This window comes from Phyllopteryx taeniolatus, chromosome 1 (assembly GCF_024500385.1).
Source record: "Phyllopteryx taeniolatus isolate TA_2022b chromosome 1, UOR_Ptae_1.2, whole genome shotgun sequence".
NCBI lineage: Eukaryota > Metazoa > Chordata > Actinopteri > Syngnathiformes > Syngnathidae > Phyllopteryx > Phyllopteryx taeniolatus.
The window spans coordinates 941,536-962,783 of record NC_084502.1 but is presented as its reverse complement, the minus strand read 5'-3'; the positions used below and the strand labels follow the sequence as shown (position 1 = coordinate 962,783).

General features: G+C 44.1%; 1 protein-coding gene across 1 annotated transcript; it reads left to right on the top strand.

The window, feature by feature from the left end:
• Positions 1–14,219: 14,219 nt before the first annotated feature.
• Positions 14,220–20,533, top strand: LOC133481764 (galactose-specific lectin nattectin-like). The gene is made up of 7 exons (XM_061780894.1): positions 14,220–14,358; positions 14,452–14,514; positions 14,666–14,693; positions 14,838–14,923; positions 15,162–15,296; positions 15,928–16,024; positions 20,255–20,533. Exons 2-7 carry the CDS (start codon positions 14,452–14,454, stop codon positions 20,332–20,334), a joined length of 489 nt encoding a protein of 162 aa, XP_061636878.1. The 5' UTR covers positions 14,220–14,358; the 3' UTR covers positions 20,335–20,533.
• Positions 20,534–21,248: the final 715 nt, after the last annotated feature.

Here is a 21,248-nt window from a genome sequence, read left to right as displayed (position 1 = left end):
TCGTCCGTTTCTCCTTGCAAGTCTGAAAACTGAACTGCCTCTGTGTCTGTCTTGTTTTTACAAGTGTTTTAGGTGTCTTGAACCTGACATTTACTTGGTCCTTCGAGCCGGATGCCAACATACCCGACAAATCCAGCGGGCGGGTGGATTGCAGTATAAAGACCATGGCCATGGCGGACTCCATTTAAAGTGAGTCCAAAAGACCCTTTCTGGGACTGAAATCGGCCCGCCAGCTGGAATCCAAAGGTTGACGGTACTCTGAGAAGACAGACAGGGGTGAGTTGAGTTTTTATTTAAAAAGGTATGAATGAATAAGAAAAAGGTTTGCGAAACCTGAGACAAACCCTGTGAATACTAGTCAATGGCGGGTAAGAAAGAAACTAGGAAAGTTTCGTGGCGACGTAGTTAAATTCCGTATAGGACGGGGGAGTCCTTTAACGAGCTGTTGACAGACGTAGTTAAATTCCGTATAGGACGGCGGAGTCCTCTAACGAGCCAGTGTGAATGTAAACTGTTTGAATGAGAGTGTAAACGGGAAATGGGAAACCACTAGGTTTTTCATTCCATACCAAAACAGTGGGATTGTAAACAGCAGACTGGTGTGGATGCGAAGGCAAGAATTCTCCATCTGAAAAGGTTGAAGTGAGAATTACCACAACATAAAATTTGAGTTGCTGTCCTACTGATAAGAAACCAGTTTTTAGAACATCCTAGGTGTTGAAAAACTGGACCAAATTCTTTAAAATGGGGAAAGGAAGTAGTAAAATAAAACTCAGGGATACACTGCAGTGTAAAGATTGGAAGTTCATTAAACAGGATCCTGATAAAATTTTATATTTAGACACATGGATAACTGAACACGGCTTTAATGGTTGGTTAAATACACAAAAAATAGCCGCGTTGCAGGAATCAATAAAAAAAAAGAGAAAAAACCTTAAAAAAATGAAGGAAAATGATTTTGAGGAAACAGAATACTGAAAGAGAATTTGAGAGAGAGAACGGAAAGCGAATGTAGACAAAATAAGAAAGGAAGAAGAATGTGAAAAGAAAGACAGAGAATATGTAGAGAAGGAAAAAGAACAATAAATGTTCCATAGAAAGGAGGATGATGAAACAGTGTCAGTGTCGAGGAGAAGAGAGAGTTGGAGAAGTAAGTGAAAACGGGGGAGGTGTAACTGTCCCCCTTATCCTAAATTACCACCGCCTCCACATTAGAAGGACTGACACCACATAAAGCAGACATAAACCAGTTTGTTGAGGAACTGGAAAATTTAAGACGATCATATAACTTAAATGATGCAAAAGTCCAACATGTGTGGATGACGGCCATGGGTCCAGATTGGCATAATATTAGAGGACCATGAATCCAAGAGATGCAAATGGGATTTTGGCCCATGATAGTCACAAATTGGGACACTGGGTGGAAGGATTAATTAACAGAGCAACCCAGCGTTTCAGATAGAGAGCAAATTACACTGAAATAACAAGAGCAAAACAAAAGGATGATGAGCCTTTTGAGGAATACAGAGTAAGAATGACAACTGTATTCAAGGCTCACAGCAGCCTGCAGGAGGCTGGAGATGTAAATGAGCCATTTCAACAGCTGTTGAAGAATGCTCTCCATGCAGGTTCAAAAGACGCAATTCGCAGCTGGGTTAACAAACATTACGTTGGCCTGCCTACAGCCACCTTGGAGGAGTATGGAAATCACGCCCTCCATGCTGGAAAATAAATGAATACATAAATAAAATAAAATAATAAAAGATAAAAGAAACAGTAACAGCATTAGTGACTGAAGGGAGAAAGATGATCCCCAAATTACAAGACAAAATGTCAGAGAATGATTTGCATATTGCACTCTGGTACAAAGGTACACCTGGTCCAGATGTGGAATATGAGAGAAAATTGGCAAAAATAACACCAGCCAGAGTCACTGTGACTTATTTATACACTGATACAGAAAGTACAGCAGTTGCGGGAGTAACATTAAATGAAAAGATGGAAGCACTGTTTAGAATGTGGACTCCACCCCACATCTTTTTGTAATAAATAAATAAATAAATAAATAAAATAGACATAAAAAATGGAAAGACTTAGGGAGAATAGTTGTACAAGGTGAGAGAGCAACTGATTGGGTTACCTTTTCAACCAATACAGAAATAAGTGCCTCAACAGGGATAGAAAGAAAGGTACTATTTTGGACAATTCAGGCACAAGAAGGGATACACCTACATTCTCAGCAAAAATGAGACTTAATGTTCACTGAGGATGAGGAAGATTTGTTGAAGGAAGTACAAATTAGGCAAAAACAGAATATAGACCTTGTGTAAGACAATATTCATTAAGATAAGATGGAAAGGTATTTTCAGTCATAGACCTTAGTAACACTTTCTTTTCGGTACCAATACACAAAGATAGCCAATTCTGGTTTGCATTTACATTTGAAGGGAAAATATATACTTACACAAGGTTACCACAAGGATATTGTGAAAGTCCAACTATCTATTCACAGGTTATGAGTGCCAGTATGGTCAAATTCCAAACCCCTGGGGAAAGTCAAATCCACTCTATGTAGATGACATATTACTGGCCTCCCCAGACAAACGTACCTGTGAAAGTGATACTTTGGCTCTCCTAAAACACTTGGCAGAAGAGGGACATAAAGTGAGCAAAAATAAGCTCCAATTCTGCAAAGAACAAGTTAAATATTTAGGCCATAATTTGAGTAAAGGAGGAAGAACAATAATAGAAGATAGAAAGACAGCTATCTTACAAGCTCCCAAACCACTAACAAAAAAACAGATGATGTCATTTTTGGGACTAACAAATTACTGTAGGACATGGGTGCCCAATTATGCAGAAATAACTGCACCTTTAAACAAACTCATGTACAGTGAAGACCTAAAGATGACATCACCATTACAGTGGAATGAGGAAGCAGAAAAAGCATTTATAAAAATAAAACAAATCCTAGTATCAAGCATTGCATTGGCATTACCAAATTATGACAAACCCTTTGTACAAATGGTGGATTGTAAGAACCATTTTATGACATCAGTATTGGTACAACAACATGGAGAAAAAATGAAGCCAATAGCATATTTCTCAGCCAAATTGGACAGCGTGGCCTGTGCATTGCCACACTGTGTCAGAGCAGTAATAGCAGCATCAATGGCCGTGGAAACAAGTGCTGTTATAGTACTATTTCACCCATTAACCCTTCGCGTTGAACACATCCATGTGGGACGAATGGATGAAAGTGTTTGGCAAGTATAAGAATTTGGTCTCATCAATTTTAATATCAATAGCAGTATTTGCTGCAATACTGACATTGTGTGGATGTTGCTGTATTCCATGTTTACGAGCACTTCTGAATAGATTAATCACCGCCGCAATCCAACCTATGAGCAATTGTGCAGAACAAATGTACCCCCTTCTAACAAAACAGAACCAGGATAGTTCTGATGACGATGATGATAAAGAAATGGAGATCAGGACATTATTTGATTCAGCTGAGGAGATCAAATAAAGCATTTCATGTCTTGTGTTCATGATAATGATCTTACAGCCAAAAATCAGAAGAAGCGGCTGCTAAATAAGTGATGCGAAACATAAGCAAAAACATGATAAACAGGAGGGAAATGATGGAAAAATGTAAATAAGTTATCATGTGTTGTGCTTTTCTGCTTACTTCTAGTTAGAGGAATGTTTTATCACTGCGTGCAAAGCTTTCTCCCACAGGATGAGTCATGTCCTTGCAGGTGCAAGGACAAACTTGAGCAGAGGAGTTTCCTGTGTCTTGATAAGAAGTGAAGGGAATATAGAATACTTTATATTCTAATATGTAATTCTATATGTAATAGAATATAATATAGAGTTTCAAGGTCTAACTAGTTTGGAAGAGGATGTGTATTACAGTATAATCAGATAAGGGGGTAGGAGTTTTATTGCAGGAAAACCCCCCCATCAGGTGGTATTTGGAGACACATCTCAAGGAAGAAAGGAACTGCGGGGAGCCACTATAAACATTGAATGCAGGAATGTGAGCCGACATCTGCAGGCGACACCTGGAGCAGAAGTCTGGAGCCAGATCAAATGGTCATCATTCTGCAGGACAACGATGACGTCAGATTACGGACCAATCAGACGACAGCGATTACATACTGGCCTGTTTGAAACATTGTATAAGTCTGGGGTAGAATCAGATAGTTTCAGTTCGACTACTTTATCTGCTAAGGATAAGATAGGGTAGTTACGAACCCAGAGCTCTGCAAATGTATAGACTCCTCTGTCAGGAATAAATTGGTTGGTTTTGATACATTGTTGTGAACGAAGTTCTTTCACGAAAACGAACACGCTTGGAACCACGGGAGTTAGGAGATTTTAAAACACAGGTTCCTTTAAATGGTGAGCCCGACGTGATCCTGAAAGGACATTAGTTAAAAAGACAGAGGAGCGGGCAGGAATTCAGTTGGACTGCAAATCTCCCCGGTGCACCGAAATAAAAAAGGTGAGCGGAAGCCTGTTTGATTATATCACGAATTCTGCACATTGGAAATGGCAAAATTTGGGAGACTTGTGGTACAGTTGTTTTGTTGTCAATAGTTAATAAGACGTGTTGTTAAAATTGCATAATTAAAAGTCAGGGTAACGGAGGACCTGACGTCAGGGTAACAAGGTACCTGACAAAACCAGGATAACAGAAAATCCTGGGATAAAGTAGGGTAACAAGGTACCTACCTACTTGTCCCGTCGTAGACTGACTTGAAATCGGACGCGGTTTCAAATTGTAACGTTTCGATAGACGTTGGGGATTTTGGGACCCCCAAAAACCGATTTAGAACAAGATGAGTGTGCCACCAAAACTCAGGGTTGTGAATTGGACAGTCGAGTGTCGAGGTAATGAATGTGATATGTGTCGGATTTGTGGATTGAAAGAGAAAGGCAGAAAAAGAAACAAACAGGATTAAGAAGTGTGTGGGCAAAGTGGAAAAGAAAAAGGAATGTAAGTTGTTTCACGTAACAGAGAGGTTATTCTGAAAGGGAAACAAAGAGGAAGGAAAAGTTGGATGCTGCAGGGTGGAGAGAGAAAAGAGACTTGAATAAGAAAATAGAAGAAAATGAAAAATTGAGTAGAAAGATGTATGAGATTTGTCTGGTGTGCCCTGCCATGGCAGCTGTTCAGCGAAGAAAAAATAAGAGCGACAAATTCCCCCGCTAAATACAATTTACGGACCTTTCCGAAAACGGCCCCAGTGACGCCACTATAACCGGCATTGCCGGTCAAGGGGCGGCTCAAATGGCAGACCATTTGTAGAGGGGAAATAAAACTCCTATCAATTCCGCACGAGCCCGCATTCAAAAAGGTGGGTAAATGTACAAAAATTGTCTTTAAATTTTTTTTAGTTTTTACAGAAACGGCTGCCCGGACTGGCTGCTGTTGGTGTAATTTGGATCCAGGGGCTGAAAAAGTTGACGGACAACATGAGCCTGGCGTGTGGTGACATAGTGAGATTGATACGCGCCTGTTGCATTTCGGTTCACCAATCGGATGATATTTTGACACGGTCGGGTCTGAATAATGTCGAACCTGAAATTTTATTTGCCCCTTTTGCTCCTATAGTATTTGCTGTGTGACATGTTCCCGTCCTCTTCCCCAACGGTGCCGAAGCTTCCGGACTTCAAACCTCTCATGGATCCCAGTTCTCACTTCGAACATTGCATAAGTATTTGGACAGATAAGAGAGGATCACATCCCTCCCGTTTAAGAGAGGCAAATGTTATTTATAGAATAGCTTTACTTGAGACCTTGCCGGTTGAAGTTAGGACTGAACTTATTAAAGACCATGACCTCATGAAAGGGGGAGATAGCTTTTTTAATTGTCATGTGTCACACCATTTGAAACTTTTTGTCGACAGAAAACACAAATCATCAGATGAGGTAAAGGACATGCAGGAACAACTTTTGAAGCTACAATTGGCCCAGGCCCGTAAAGTGGCCATTAAAAAAAATAAATAAAATAATAATAAATAAATACAAATGGAAGCAGAAAAACAGATGTGGATGGCGCAGGGGTCAACGAGGAGACGAGGCGGGAGTCGTGACAGAGGACACCAACGGAGGCAGGGGAAGCCCTTGCCGACCTCCAACGGACCAAGCGTGCTTCAATTGTGGTCAGTATGGACACTGGGATTGCCAATGTACTGTTTACCCAATGATTCAACAATGACCTCCAGTGGAACCCGGAGAGGCCACACCTCAAAGAGGAGGCTACAAAGCTTCATGAGGGAGAGGTGGGCGCGGCCCGGCAACAGCATCCGCAGCAGGCTCCACAGCAACAAGAGCCATCTCGCCAGTACTACTGCAATGAGGACTGGTCCGAATGCCCAATGAGCCCGGAGCCAGGGGACGGAGGAAAGACAGAGCCTCTGAACCCCGCTAAGGGAAGACAACCACCTGAATGAGCTGTGCAGGGGTGCCCATGAGTCTGCCGATTACGACACCATTAAAGACTGAAATTGCTGGACAAACACATGAACATCAGTTTGTCTTCATGAAAAGAGGGGCTCCAGTGAACCTGATGGGCAGAGATCTGCTTATCAAGACCAGGGCTACCATCCTTTGTAGCCCGGATGGACTGACGATACGGTTCCCCGATGGGACCATGATGAACTGTGGAAGAAGTTATCCTCCGGATGGAACATGATACAACATGAACTTCCGGAAGCAACTGCTGACATATATTGGGCCCGACTAAAACCTGAAACAAAGGAGGGAGGCGGAGTTTACTCGGCCTTCCTGCGGTGAAAGTCCTGGATCGACTCTCTTGCCCCCTATTGTCCTCCAATTGATCCTCTCCATCTCACACTGTTGTATGATAAAAATGATGATTTGGTTTACAGAGAAGCGTTTGAGCCAATACAGGGGGAAAATGGGATGCTCAATAAGTAAAAGTATTTACATAAGGAAGCAAGGTGTGGCAGCGGCCTCCACCTTGACGCCAGAGCAGAGTGAGTGGTTTATGATGAGTTTGACATCTTTTCCACACTTTTTCACTTGCACTAGGTCATAAAGCTTGAGAACTGGGACCCATGGTGAGAAAATGCCAATTGGCAAATGATTGGCAACAAGATCAAATACCCAATGTGTTGTACTCTCCCAGTACTGAATGTTTTTGTATTTAAGGTACCATGGTGGACGGAGGGGTGTTGGAGCATGTGACTTTAGCGCGATTCCATGGCAGAGAACTCTCGGGCCATGAGGACGCCGCACAGCTGTTGAGCTCGTTGCCGGACTCATTGTGGTCCGAGGGTCCTGCAGACGGGGGTCTGTGTACATCCGTGACTCCGGTAACATTCGAGGTAAACCCGACTGCTTTTGTTAACGTGCCGTAGTATCCTTGTAAACAAGAGGCCATAGAAGATATCGCGGAAACCCAAATTCTGAAATCCCCATGCTTTGGTCCATAAATGATGTTATGAAATCCTCCGCTCAAGCTGCAGAACTGCTGGCCAGGTGCAGGGCACTAGAGTTATCTGAAGGTCAGAGTGTTACTATTTATTAATGGTGCTGAAAAAAGTAGCAGGCTAATAAATGGATGCTGAAGGAAAATCTGTTGTTAAACGGGATCAGTTAATTGACTTTCTCCCTGCAGTAACAGTTGATGTGGTGCGCGACCTCCAGGAGGCGGCGCCGAAGGAAGACAAGCGTAAGTGGCAAGAGACAGGTGCTGAGTATGATGACAAGGAGAACCTAGGAGACTGATGTTACCTACAGGAAAGTTATGTGTCAATGCTGAAGAAGCTGCGCTTTTGGTGGCACCCTTATCTTCTGCGTAAGGTAAAATATTTTTGTGTTTTTTGATATATGTCAAGATTTCAGTGTTTGCCCTCCAACGAAGAGGGAATTGCAACACACTGAGATGGGCCGAGACCTGAATTTATGTGGTGGTAATGGACTGAACCGGCAATGGTAGTCCCAGTCCAAAGCATAAGGTACTTATTAATAATTGTCGGCACTTTTTCTGGATGGCCCAAAGGCTATCCTTGTGCAAAAGAAAACGTGCCGTCTGTCGACAAAGCGCTGGTTAACCATTATATTCCGACATATGAGCTTCCACGACTAATCAGATCGGACAAGTGATTCTACTTGTCCCAAACATGTCCTGCGCAGGCCTCTATTGTAAAAAAAACGTGGACTAAGTGTGAATGGTATAAATATTTGGTGCGATACGTTTTATAAATTGTGTACACAATATAAAGTAAACCTTAGAACTTTGATGAATAAAATTATATGACTATATATGTAAAAAGGTATAAAGCGCTTCAAAGGGTACCCATTATATTTATTAACTAAATAAATAAGGCATACATATTGTATGTATAAATAGGTATGCATATGATATTCTGGAAGATAAATTAAATAATAGATAGATAAATTAAGACGTGTGCCGGACGGATGTGATCAAGCAAGAGTGGTATCGTGACTTTCTATTTCCGGGTCAGCAGAGCGGCTCTGCGTGCCTGGGATAAAAGCCTGACAACAGTACGGGAAGTTTGTGGTCTAAGAAAACGCTTCGGAGTTTGAATAAATGACGTGCAAGTTGCTATCTGAGCTGGTGAATGGGATTTGATATATATTGCTTAGAGAGGGGGCGGCACGGTGGCCAACTGGTTAGGGAGTTGTGTGTGGAGTTTGCATGTTCTCCCCGTGCCTGCGTGGGTTTTCTCCAGGCTCTCCGGTTTCCTCCCACATCCCAATAACATGCATGGTAGGTTAATTGGAGACTCTAAATTACCCGTAAGTTTGAATGTGAGTGCGAATGGTTGTTTGTTTGGATGTGCCCTGCGATTGGCTGGCAACCAGTCCAGGGTGTACCCCGCCTCCTGCCCGATGATAGCTGGGATAGGCTCCAGCACGCCCGCGACCCTAGTGAGGAGAAGCGGCTCAGAAAATGGATGAGTGCTTAAAAGAGCACTTGAAGTGAAGGTGCACCAAATGGTTTATGAAAGGACACAGGGGTCCTTGGTTTATTGACATTAACACTTTTGTGAGACAAATTAACAATTGGTTGGGGAATAATATCAATGTTGGGTGACAATTGCCGACTTGTCCCTTCTCTGGAGTATGTATACAGGAATTATGTAGTCCATCCCTTTGGCACGGGTATCTTTTGCAGAGTTGTGATTAATTTATATAAGGGTTTGTTTGCAGGTCTGGTCAGGGGCCTCTCCGACGAAGGAGACGACCTGCTTGTTTGTGTATGGTGTTGTGTGTGGGTACTGTGTTTTGGTGTTAAATTATTCATTTAACAAAGGGGGAAATATGTACATCCTGTATGTCTGGTCAAAGAAGGTTATAATCATGACTCTGGTGATCTCCCTGATTACAGTTACAGGAATCTATTTTGGAATGCCTTCAATACAAGGAGAAAGAGTAACAAAGAGGGCCGTGAAGCCAGCAGGGGCCCTAGAATTGAACTACACATTGGGGGAAAAGACGTTGGAGGCAAGTGATTATCCACTCGAAACCGGGATACTGGGAGCCGACGAAGATTAGGAATTGGCGGTGGAAGGACAAGATCAAATTGGAAAGAGTTAGTATGCACTCAGTAACCCCGAGGGACCGACATCCCGTATTATTGACCTTGTATGATATAACTAGCACCCCGTGGAGAGAGTGGGGCAAACCAGTAGCGACCTTTACAGTCTTGACCTTGGGTATAGATGTCTCAGGGACTGATCCACAGGGACAGATTATTATTAATTGGATACGACCGACAAAAAGTTCATCTAGTCCGATAATGAGAAAATTTGCTAAGATACCAGCTTCAAAAAATGAGGATCCAGTGGTTTTTCGAACCTCTAAAGTGACGGGATATGACCTGAATAATGACTCGGTCAAAGGATCGGTAAATAGTCATTTAGTACAAAAGGCGAAGGGACGAGTGGCAGGAATTAATCTAGGTAATTATTGGTTTAAGGAGATTACTATGGAAGGTAGGGACGCAGGCAAAATCTATCAAAAAGACTGTCTTGTTTGTGCTACGATGAATAACCTCAATTGGATTGTAAACCCTGTGGTCCAGGAAAATTATACTGCTGCTACTAAGTTCAAATTGACCTGTGCCTACCAGCTGATGACTAATGACAACCTGGAGGGTGAGTGCCAGCACTGGGATCAGGTTTATCCTCTGACTAAGGTGAAAGGTGCTCCCCTCTATGATGTCAATACGGTCCCTTCCCTACCCTGCATCACACAAAATAAGAGTAAGGTAACTTTGGGCCCAATTAAAAAACTTTCCTGATCAATTGGCCACCTGGATCCACAGTTTTGTAAATTCACACTTTTTATTGATTGTTAGGATGCGGCCCGATTAAGTAAGATGAGGTCTGATTTGTGGTGGATGTGTGATGTTGTTCTGTTGTGGGACTTCCTGCCTGGGGAATGGACAGGCACTTGTGCATTGGTTTCTATGATAACCCCCACTGTGATCAAGCCTCTCTCTCAGCAGGAGATCAACCATATGGCAGATTTCACCTGGGAGAGTGACTGGTGTGGGGGGTGTTAATTCATTTTCTCAGGAGACTTGTCCTCAGGTTTGCTCTCAAGGCCTTTGAAGAGAAGAACCCCCACTGCCAAGATCTGCAGCTGCCGTTGAAAGAGGACGGGGAGACGATGAGCGCGCTCGCTGCCTTGATCGACGCCTTTGTATTCACACATTTTTTCAATTTGCTGTGTTTACATTAGGTTTTGTTGAGTTTTGTCGTGAAATAGGCTGCAGGTATAGGGGTTGTTGATCTTCTGATTATCAGAAGATCAACTTGGGGGATTGAAGGGAATATAGAATACTTTATATTCTAATATGTAATTCTATATGTAATAGAATAGAATATAGAGTTTCAGGGTCTAACTAGTTTGGAAGAGGATGTGTATTACAGTATAATCAGATAAGGGGGTAGGAGTTTTATTGCAGGAAAACCCCCCCATCAGGTGGTATTTGGAGACACATCTCAAGGAAGAAAGGAACTGCGGGGAGCCACTATAAACATTGAATGCAGGAATGTGAGCCGACATCTGCAGGCGACACCTGGAGCAGAAGTCTGGAGCCAGATCAAATGGTCATCATTCTGCAGGACAACGATGACGTCAGATTACGGACCAATCAGACGACAGCGATTACATACTGGCCTGTTTGAAACATTGTATAAGTCTGGGGTAGAATCAGATAGTTTCAGTTCGACTACTTTATCTGCAAATGTATAGACTCCTCTGTCAGGAATAAATTGGTTGGTTTTGATACATTGTTGTGAACGAAGTTCTTTCACGAAAACGAACACGCTTGGAACCACGGGAGTTAGGAGATTTTAAAACACAGGTTCCTTTAGAAGTATATAATTCTTCTACTGTCTTGAACCTGACAACATTCACATTGGCCCGTCTGTCATTAATTAAGGGAAAATTACATCTGAATCTTAGCGCCATCAATCATATATTCTTAACTTTTGTTGTCTTTTGTTGTCTGTCACCAAACAAACAACAAATGATGACCATGGTGAGGCTTGCCAAAAACTAAATTAAGGTCTCTAATTGCGTTGGTGGTTAGGTGTGTGCTCACATTATCAAAGCAAAGACTGCATAGTATGCGGTTGAAGTCATTGTTTACGACACCAAGAGAACATTTGATTGTCCACCACGGGCTCACCACCTGTGGGAGGGAAAATAGGGGTCGGGTGCAGTGTGAGCTGTGCGGTGGCCGAAGGCAGGGACCTTGGCGATCCGATCCCCGGCTACAGAAGCTGGCTCTAGGTACGTGGAATGTCACCTCTCTGGCAGGGAAGGAGCCCGAGCTGGTGTGTGAGGTTGAGAAGTTCCGACGAGATATAGTCGGGCTCGCCTCCACACACAGCTTCGGCTCTGGTACCAGTCCTCTTGAGAGGGGTTGGACTCTCTTCCACTCTGGAGTTGCCCACGGTGAGAGGTGCCGAGCAGGTGTGGGTATACTTATTGCCCCCCGACTCGGCGCCTGTACGTTGGGGTTCTCCCCGGTGACGAGAGGGTAGCCTCCCTCCGCCTTCAGGTGGGGGGGATGGGTCCTGACTGTTATTTGTGCTTATGCACCAAACAGCAGTTCAGAGTACCCACTCTTTTTGGGGTCCTTGAAGGTGGTGCTGGAGAGCGCTCCCGCTGGGGACTCCATCGTTCTGCTGGGGGACTTCAATGCTCACATGGACAATGACAGTGAGACCTGGAAGGGCGTGATTGGGAGGAACGCCCCCCCCCCCCCCCCCATTCCTGATCAGAACCCGAGAGGTGTTCTGTTATTGGACTTCTGTGCTCATCACGGATTGTCCATAACGAACACCATGTTCAAGCATAAGGGTGTCCACACGTGCACTTGGCACCAGGACACCCTAGGTCGCAATTCGATGATCGACTTTGTGGTCGTGTCATCGGACTTGCGGCCGCATGTCTTGGACACTCGGGTGAAGAGAGGGGCGGAGCTGTCAACTGATCACCACCTGGTGGTGAGTTGGCTCCGATGGTGGGGGAAGATGCCGGTCCGACGTGGCAGGCCCAAATGTATTGTGAAGGTCTGCTGGGAACGTCCGGCAGAATCCCCTGTCAGAAGGACAGACCGACAGAACTTTGCTCACGGAACATGGTCCACTCGGACTCAATGTCCCCCGCCTCCATTGCTGAGCCGGCCGACGGGAGCTGTGGCCATAAGGTGGTCGGTGCCTGTCGTGGCGGCAATCCCCAAACCCGTTGGTGGACACCAACGGTGAGGGATGCCGTCAAGTTGAAGAAGGCGTCCTATCGGGCTTTTTTGGCCTGTGGCACTCCTGAGGGAGCTGATGGGTACCGGTTGCCCAAGCGGAATGCAGCTTTGGTGGTCGCTGAAGTAATAACTCGGGCATGGGAGGAGTTCGGTGAGGCCATGGAAAAAGTCTTTCAGACGGCTTCGAGGAAATTCTGGTCCACCATCCGGCGTCTCAGGAGGGGGAAGCAGTGCACCAACACTGTGTATAGTGGGGATGGGGTGCTGCTGACCTCGTCTCAGGACGTTGTGTGTCGGTGGGGAGAATACTTCGAAGACCTTCTCAACCCACCGACACGCCTTCCCATGAGGATGCAGAGTCTGTGTTCTCTGAGGCGGGCTCTCCTATCTTTGGGTTTGAGGTCACCGAGGTGGTTGAAAAGCTCCTTGGTGGGCAAGGCCCTGGGGGTGGATGAGATTTGCCCGGAGTTCCTAAAGGCTCTGAATGTTGTGGGGCTGTTCTGGTTGACACGCCTCTGCAATATCGCGTGGACATCGAGGACAGTGCCTCTGTATTGGGAGACTGGGGTGGTGGTCCCCCTTTTTAAGAAGTGGGAAAAGAGGGTGGTTCCAACTACAGGGGGATTACACTCCTCAGCCTCCCTGGTAAGGTCTATTCAGGGGTGCTGGAGAGGAGGGTCTGGCGAGAAGTCGGATCTCAGATTCAGCAGGAGCAGTGTGGTTTTCGTCCTGGCCGTGGAACAGTGGACCAGCTCTACAGGGTCCTCGAGGGTGCGTGGGAGTTCGCCCAACCAGTCTACATGTGTTTTGTGGACTTGGAGAAGGCGTTCGACCGTGTCCTTCGAGGGGTCCTGTGGGGGTGCTTCGGGAGTATGGGGTATCGAACCCCCTGATACAGGCTCTTCGGTCCCTGTACGACCGGTGTCAGAGCTTGGTCCACATTGCCGGCAGTAAGTCGGACTCATTTCCGGTGAGGGTTGGACTCCCCCAAGGCTGCCCTTTGTCACAGATTCTGTTCATAACTTTTATGGAGAGAATTTCTAGGCGCAGCCAAGGCGTAGAGGGGGTCCGGTTTGGTGGCGTCAGTATTGCATTTCTGCTTTTGGCAGATGATGTGGTTCTGTTGGCTTCATCAAGCCATGATCTCCAACTCTCACTGGAGTGGCTCGCAGCCGAGTGTGAAGCGGCTGGAATGAGAATTCAAGCACCTCCAAATCTGAGACGATGCTCCTCAGTCGGAAAAGGCAAAGCTCTCGATTTACTGGTTGATCATGGTGAGGCTTGCCAAAAACTAAATTAAGGTCTCTAATTGCATGATTTGGTGTGTGCTCACATTATCAAAGCAAAGACTGCATAGTATGCTGTTGAAGTCATTGTTTACGACACCAAGAGAACATTTGATTGGCCACCAACCTTTCAGTGAAATATTCCATCTTCATTGTTCACTGTAGTTTTTTATATAACAAATTACATGATTGCCTCAGACTACATTCCAGAGCTACAACAAGCAAATTTAATAGAATTGCTGCTCATTTGATCACAGACATCCTCAGCGTTAAGCATCGCGACTGCAAAGGTAGCGTTTGCACAGCTTCTCAAACTCAACTTTTTCAAGCTTTTCGTTCAAATACGAGTGTAATTCTGAAATTCTTGTTCTGTCGTTGCGCAGATGGCATTTACTCTTCGCTCCTTGTTCCTTCTATGTGGGATCGGTGGACTTTTGACTGGAGCCGTAAGTCAAAACCTCAGCTGCTGACTTCAAGAAATGCATATTTACTATTACTATTATATTTTTATTATACTATATAAATTTACTGTTGCTGACTTCATTTGTGTCACTTTTCAGCAGTCTGATTTTAACGACATACTTTTCCTCTTGACAGTGGTCTAAACCATCCAGTAAAGTAAAAGGTTGGTCACTGTGTCTCAATACTAAAAAAACAACAACCAAGTAAATCAAATCAAATCAAAACAATTTTGTGATTTTGTCAGCATTTGATACCGGATTTAATCAACATAGGTCATTTTCTCCCTGAAACAACAATTGTATTGCAGAAAACTGCTGTCCTAAAGGCTGGACTCAGGTGGATTGTCGCTGTTTCATTTACCAAGATAAAGGCAGGCAGTTTGCAGATGCAGAGGTATACAAAACATTTACATTACAACATTTATTTAGTTGTAGTGCTAAACCAGTTCCCTGCTTTGAAACCAGTGATTTATCTGTTTGTCTGTTCATTATCTAAGTATCATGGATCGATGTGAATGAAGTTTGTACATACACAATCTGTAGAAAGTGAAAGTCTTCGGTATTTTAGTCTTTTGTCTGCCACATTGAATATTTTCCGATTTTTCTAATTGGGTTGTTGTTTGTTCTTGTAGAGCGTCTGCAACATTCTCGGTGGGAATCTGGCCTCGGTCCACAACGCTTTGGAGTATGCCGTCGTTCTCGAACTGATTCGGGCAGCCTCTGACTCTACTGAGGATGTTTGGATGGGACTGCACGAGGCGATAGAGGTGAAACAAATTCTTCAAATAAGTAACTAACAATCTCCAGTAACCATTGACACTTAAGCATTTAAACACATTTGTACAACGATGTCAATGCTGAGATGTTGTGTTGTTGAAACACGGACAAATCTTGAGCAAATCGGAGAAAAACCCCGCAGGCATGGGGAGAACATGCAAACTCCACACAGTTGAGACCGGGATTTGAACCGCGGTTCTGAGAACTGTGAAGCAGATGTGCTAACCGGTCGGCCACCGTGCCGTAGAGTGACAATAATCCTGTTAAATGTTACAAGCGATTGAACAACATTTTCAGCATCAGCTGGTGAGAGGAGATATTAATTGTTGTCATCATCAAGATGTCGAAAATTCAACGAGGATACTGCGTGATGTGTTATGTTGGTATGAACATACAAGCATGCATTTTCTTTTCGATTAGACTAATCTGTGGTGTCTTCTCAAAGTTTATTTTCCCCAAATGGGCTTTTGCGCTATTTCCTTGCCCGATGGGAAGGTTTAGAGAAGGGGATGTGGTCGATCTTTGCCAAATGTGGGCCTGTCAAGCCCTTTGAGACTCTTGTGTGATGAAGGGCTGTGCAAATAAACTTGACTCATTGAAATGCGTTTTTCTGACTTCCAGGACGGTGCCTTCTTCTGGACTGATGGCTCAGATCTTGATTTCACGCGCTTCAACAGTGACGATGATCCTGGAGATTGCATTGAGCTTGAATTCAGTGGTAAATATATCATCATTTTAAAAGGACAAACGGCTCCTATTTGATCTACAATCCAAATGCTAATGAAGTTGGGACGTTGTGTTAAACATAACTAAAAACAGAGTACAATGATTTGCAAATTCTGTTCAACCTATATTTAATTGAAGACAATACAAAGACAAGATATTTCATGTTCAAACTGATCAACTTTATTGTTCTAACTGGGAACAGGTGGGTGTCATGTTTGGGTATAAAAGGAGCTTCCCTGAATTGCTCAGTCATTCACAAGCAAAGATGGGGCGAGGTTCACCTCTTTGTGAACAAGTGCGTGAGAAAATAGTCGAACAGTTTAAGGACAATGTTCCTCAATGTACAATTGCAAGGAATTTAGGGATTTCATCATCTACGGTCCATAATATCATCAAAAGGTTCAGAGAATCTGGAGAAATCACTGTATGTAAGCGGCAAGGCCAAAAACCAACATTGAATGCCCGTGACCTTCGATCCCTCAGGCGGCATTGCATCAAAAACCGACATCAATCTTCTTCTTCTTCTTTTCCTTTCGGCTTGTCCCGTTAGGGGTCGCCACAGCGCGTCATCCTTTTCCATGAGAGCCTATCTCCTGCATCCTCCTCTCGAACACCAACTGCCATCATGTCTTCCCTCACGACATCCATCAACCTTCTCTTTGGTCTTCCTCTAGCTCTCTTGCCTGGCAGCTCCATCCTCATCATCCTTCTACCAATATACTCACTCTCTCTCCTCTGGACGTGTCCAAACCATTGAAGTCTGCTCTCTCTAACTTTGTCTCCAAAACATCGAACCTTGGCCGTCCCTCTGATGAGCTCATTTCAAATTTTATCCAACCTGGTCACTCCGAGAGCGAACCTCAACATCTTCATTTCCGCCACCTCCAGCTCTGCTTCCTGTTTTCTCTTCAGTGCCACTGTCTCTAATCCATACATCATGGCTGGCCTCACCACTGTTTTATAAACTTTGCCCTTCATCCTAGCAGAGACTCTTCTGTCACATAACACACCTGACACCTTCCTCCACCCGTTCCAACCTGCTTGGACCCGTTTCTTCACTTCCTGACCAGACTCACCATTGCTCTGGACGGTTGACCCCAAGTATTTAAAGTCCTCTACCCTTGCCATCTCTTCTCCCTGTAGCCTCATTCTTCCCCCACCACCCCTCTCATTCATGCACATATATTCTGTTTTACTTCGGCTAATCTTCATTCCTCTTCTTTCCAGTGCATGCCTCCATCTTTCTAACTGTTCCTCCAGCTGCTCCCTGCTTTCACTGCAGATCACAATGTCATCTGCAAACATCATGGTCCACGGGGATTCCAGTCTAACCTCATCTGTCAGCCTATCCATCACCACTGCAAAAAGGAAGGGGCTCAGGGCTGATCCCTGATGCAGTCCCACGTCCACCTTAAATTCTTCTGTCACACCGACAGCACACCTCACCGCTGTTCTGCTGCCCTCGTACATGTCCTGTATTATTCTAACATACTTCTCTGCCACTCCAGACCTCCGCATGCAGTACCACAGTTCCTCTCTGGGTACTCTGTCATAGGCTTTCTCTAGATCTACAAAGACACAATGTAGCTCCTTCTGACCTTCTCTGTACTTTTCCATCAACATCCTCAAGGCAAATAATGCATCTGTGGTACTCTTTCTAGGCATGAAACCATACTGTTGCTCGCAAATACTCACTTCTGTCCTGAGTCTAGCCTCCACTACTCTTTCCCATAACTTCATTGTGTGGCTCATCAACTTTATTCCTCTATAGTTGCCACAGCTCTGCACATCACCTTTGTTCTTAAAAATGGGCACCAGTACACTTTTCCTCCATTCCTCAGGCATCTTCTCACGCACTAGAATTCTATTGAACAAGCTGGTCAAAAACTCCACAGCCACCTCTCCTAGATGCTTCCATACCTCCACAGGAATGTCATCAGGACCAACTGCCTTTCCATTTTTCATTCTCTTTAATGCCTTTCTAACTTCCCCCTTACTAATCATTGCCACTTCCTGGTCCACCACACTTGCCTCTTCCACTCTCCCTTCTCTATCATTTTCCTCATTCATCAACTCCTCGAAGTATTCTTTCCATCTACCTAGGACACTGCTGGCACCAGTCAACATATTTCCATCTCTATCCTTAATCACCCTAACCTGCTGCACATCCTTCCCATCTCTATCCCTCTGTCTGGCCAGCCTGTATAGATCCTTTTCGCCTTCTTTAGTGACCAACCTGCCATACATGTCATCATATGCCTCTTGTTTTGCCTTTGCCACCTCTACCTTTGCCCTGTGTCGCATCTCAATGTATTCCTTTCGCCTCTCCTCGGTCCTCTCAGTGTCCCACTTCTTCTTAGCTAACCGTTTTCCTTGTATGATTTCCTGTACTGTGAGGTTCCACCACCAAGTCTCCTTCTCTCCTTTCCTGCCAGAAGATACACCAAGTACTCTCCTGCCTGCTTCTCTGATCACCTTGGCTGCAGTGGTCCAGTCTTCTGGAAGCTCTTCCCGTCCACCGAGAGCCTGTATCACCTCTTCCCAAAAAGCTGCACAACACTCGTCCTGTCTCAGCTTCCACCACATGGTTCTCTTCTCTGCCTTTGTCTTCCTAATGTTCCTCCCCACCACCAGAGTCATCTTACACACCACCATCCTATGCTGTCTAGCCACACTCTCCCCTACCACTACTTTACAGTTGGTAACCTCCTTCAGATTACATCGTCTGCACAAGATGTAATCCACCTGTGTGCTTCTACCTCCGCTCTTGTAGGTCACCCTATGTTCGTGCCTCTTCTGGAAAAAAGTGTTCACTACAGCCATTTGCACCCTTGTTGCAAAGTCTACCACCATCTGTCCCTCCAAGTTCCTTTCCTGGATACCGTACTTACCCATCACTTCTTCATCACCCTTATTACCTTCACCAACATGTCCATTACAATCTGCACCAATTACGACTCTCTCTCTGTCTGGGATGCTCAGAACTACATCATCTAGCTCCTTCCAGAATTTCTCTTTCACCCCTAGGTCACATCCTACCTGTGGGGCATAGCCACTAATCACATTACACATAACACCCTCAATTTCAAATTTCAGCCTCATCACTCGATCTGATACTCTTTTCACCTCCAAGACATTCTTAGCCAAAACCGACATCAATGTGTAAAGGATATCACCACATGGGCTCAGGAACACTTCAGAAAACCAATGTCAGTAAATACAGTTTGGCGCGACATCCGTAAGTGCAACTTGAAACTCTACTATGCAAAGCAAAAGCCATTTATTGACAAAACCCAGAAATGCCATCGGCTTCTCTGGGCCCAAGCTCATTTAAGATGGACTGAAGTAGAAAAGTGTTCTGTGGTCCGATGAGTCCAGATTTCAAATTGTTTTGGTAAATCGTGTCCACCGGGCCAAAGAGGAAAAGAACCATCCGGACTGTTATGGACGCAAAGTTCAAAAGCCAGCATCTGTGATGGTATGGGGCTATGTTAGTGCCAATGGCATGGGTAACTTCCACATCTGTGAAGGCACCATTAATGCTGAAAGTTACATACGGGTTTTGGAGAAACATATGCTGCCATCCAAGCAATGTCTTTTTCGTGGACGCCCCTGCTTATTTCAGCAAGACAATGCCAAACCAGATTCTGCACGTGTTACAACAGCGTGGCTTCGTCGTAAAAGAGTGCGGGTACTAGACTGGCCTGCCTGTAGTCCAGACCTGTCTCCCTTTGAAAATGTGTGGCGCGTTATGAAGCGTAAAATACGACAACGGAGACCCCGGACTGTTGAACAGCTGAAGCTGTGCATCAAGCAAGAATGGGAAAGAATTCCACCTACAAAGCTTCAACAATTAGTGTCCTCAGTTCCCAAACGTTTATTGAATGTTGTTAAAAGAAAAGGTGATGTAACACAGTGGTAAACATGAACTTGTCCCAGCTTTTTTGGAGTGTTTTGCAGCCATAAAATTCAAAGTTAATAACTATTTGCTAAAAACAATCAAGTTTATCAGTTTAAACATTAAATATCTTGTCTTTGTAGTATATTCAATTAAATATAGGTCAAACATGATTTTTATTTATGTTTAACACAAAGTCGCAACTTCATTGGAATTGGTTATAAATCTATAACTCTGAGTTTGGTAGTTTGGATGGAAATGACACACATTGATGAGAAGAGGATTTTCATGGTCGTCTTTTCACTATTTTGTGTTTGCTTCTAGATGGTCTCTGGGACAATGACCTCTGCACTGACAACAACAGATTTGTTTGTGCCCAAGATGCTGACCTTTGCTACCATTGATCGGCCATCCGACCGCCATCTAATCCAGCAGAACTATCACTTCTCAAGTATCCTGATGACTGCTTTAAGATCAAACTTTACTACTGTGTGTATTCTGTAATTCATAACAAAATCTTCGATTCTCCAACCCAGATCACTTAATTTAAATCATTAATTGCTGGCAAATGTCTATTATGGAATAAAGCATTTTGGTGTGGGATGTCATATTCAATTGATTTCACGTCAAAGACATGGAGACCAATGTTTCCAAACCTTCATTTTTATCTATTAATTTTTAGCAGTGAGCGGATCGATCCAAATATCGTCAGTATCGATACCAAGTCAGTAGCGGTCCTTTCCTCCTCCTCTCCCCTCTCGTGTTTCCATGTTGTGCCATCATGTGACTTAGCACCGCAAAAGCAAACAGGCAAGCGTCGGCCCGCCCACCAGCGCGCAATCACAGAGAGACGGAACAGAAGAACGACTCTCTGTATCTGGAAAAAGAAAAACAATTTGTTTTCCAGTCACCACTTTGTGCAGCTTGTTAAGTTAAGAAAAAAAAAAGAAAAAGAAATCCAACCATGAAACTTCCATGGAGGAAAATAATTTTGCTACTGTTCTATTGCTACTCATTTTGATCAATAATTTTTTTCTTTAACAGTAGCCTTCGTCCTACTTAACAACTACTGAATAACAAAAAAAAGGAAACTTTACAAAAACAGCCTTAATTGTAGAAAAGGATCAGTATCTGTGATAGTTCGTTCCTGGAGCAATATATTCCTGCCATTTAAGTACAAATGTGGAGTAAATGTGTTGATACCCTGATGAAGAAAGAAAAATCCATCATGTAATTGACACAAGTAATTAAAAAAAAGGTGCAATGATGGTACTCAGCCTGCATGACAATGCTGATACCTGACAAGCTTGAAAATAAT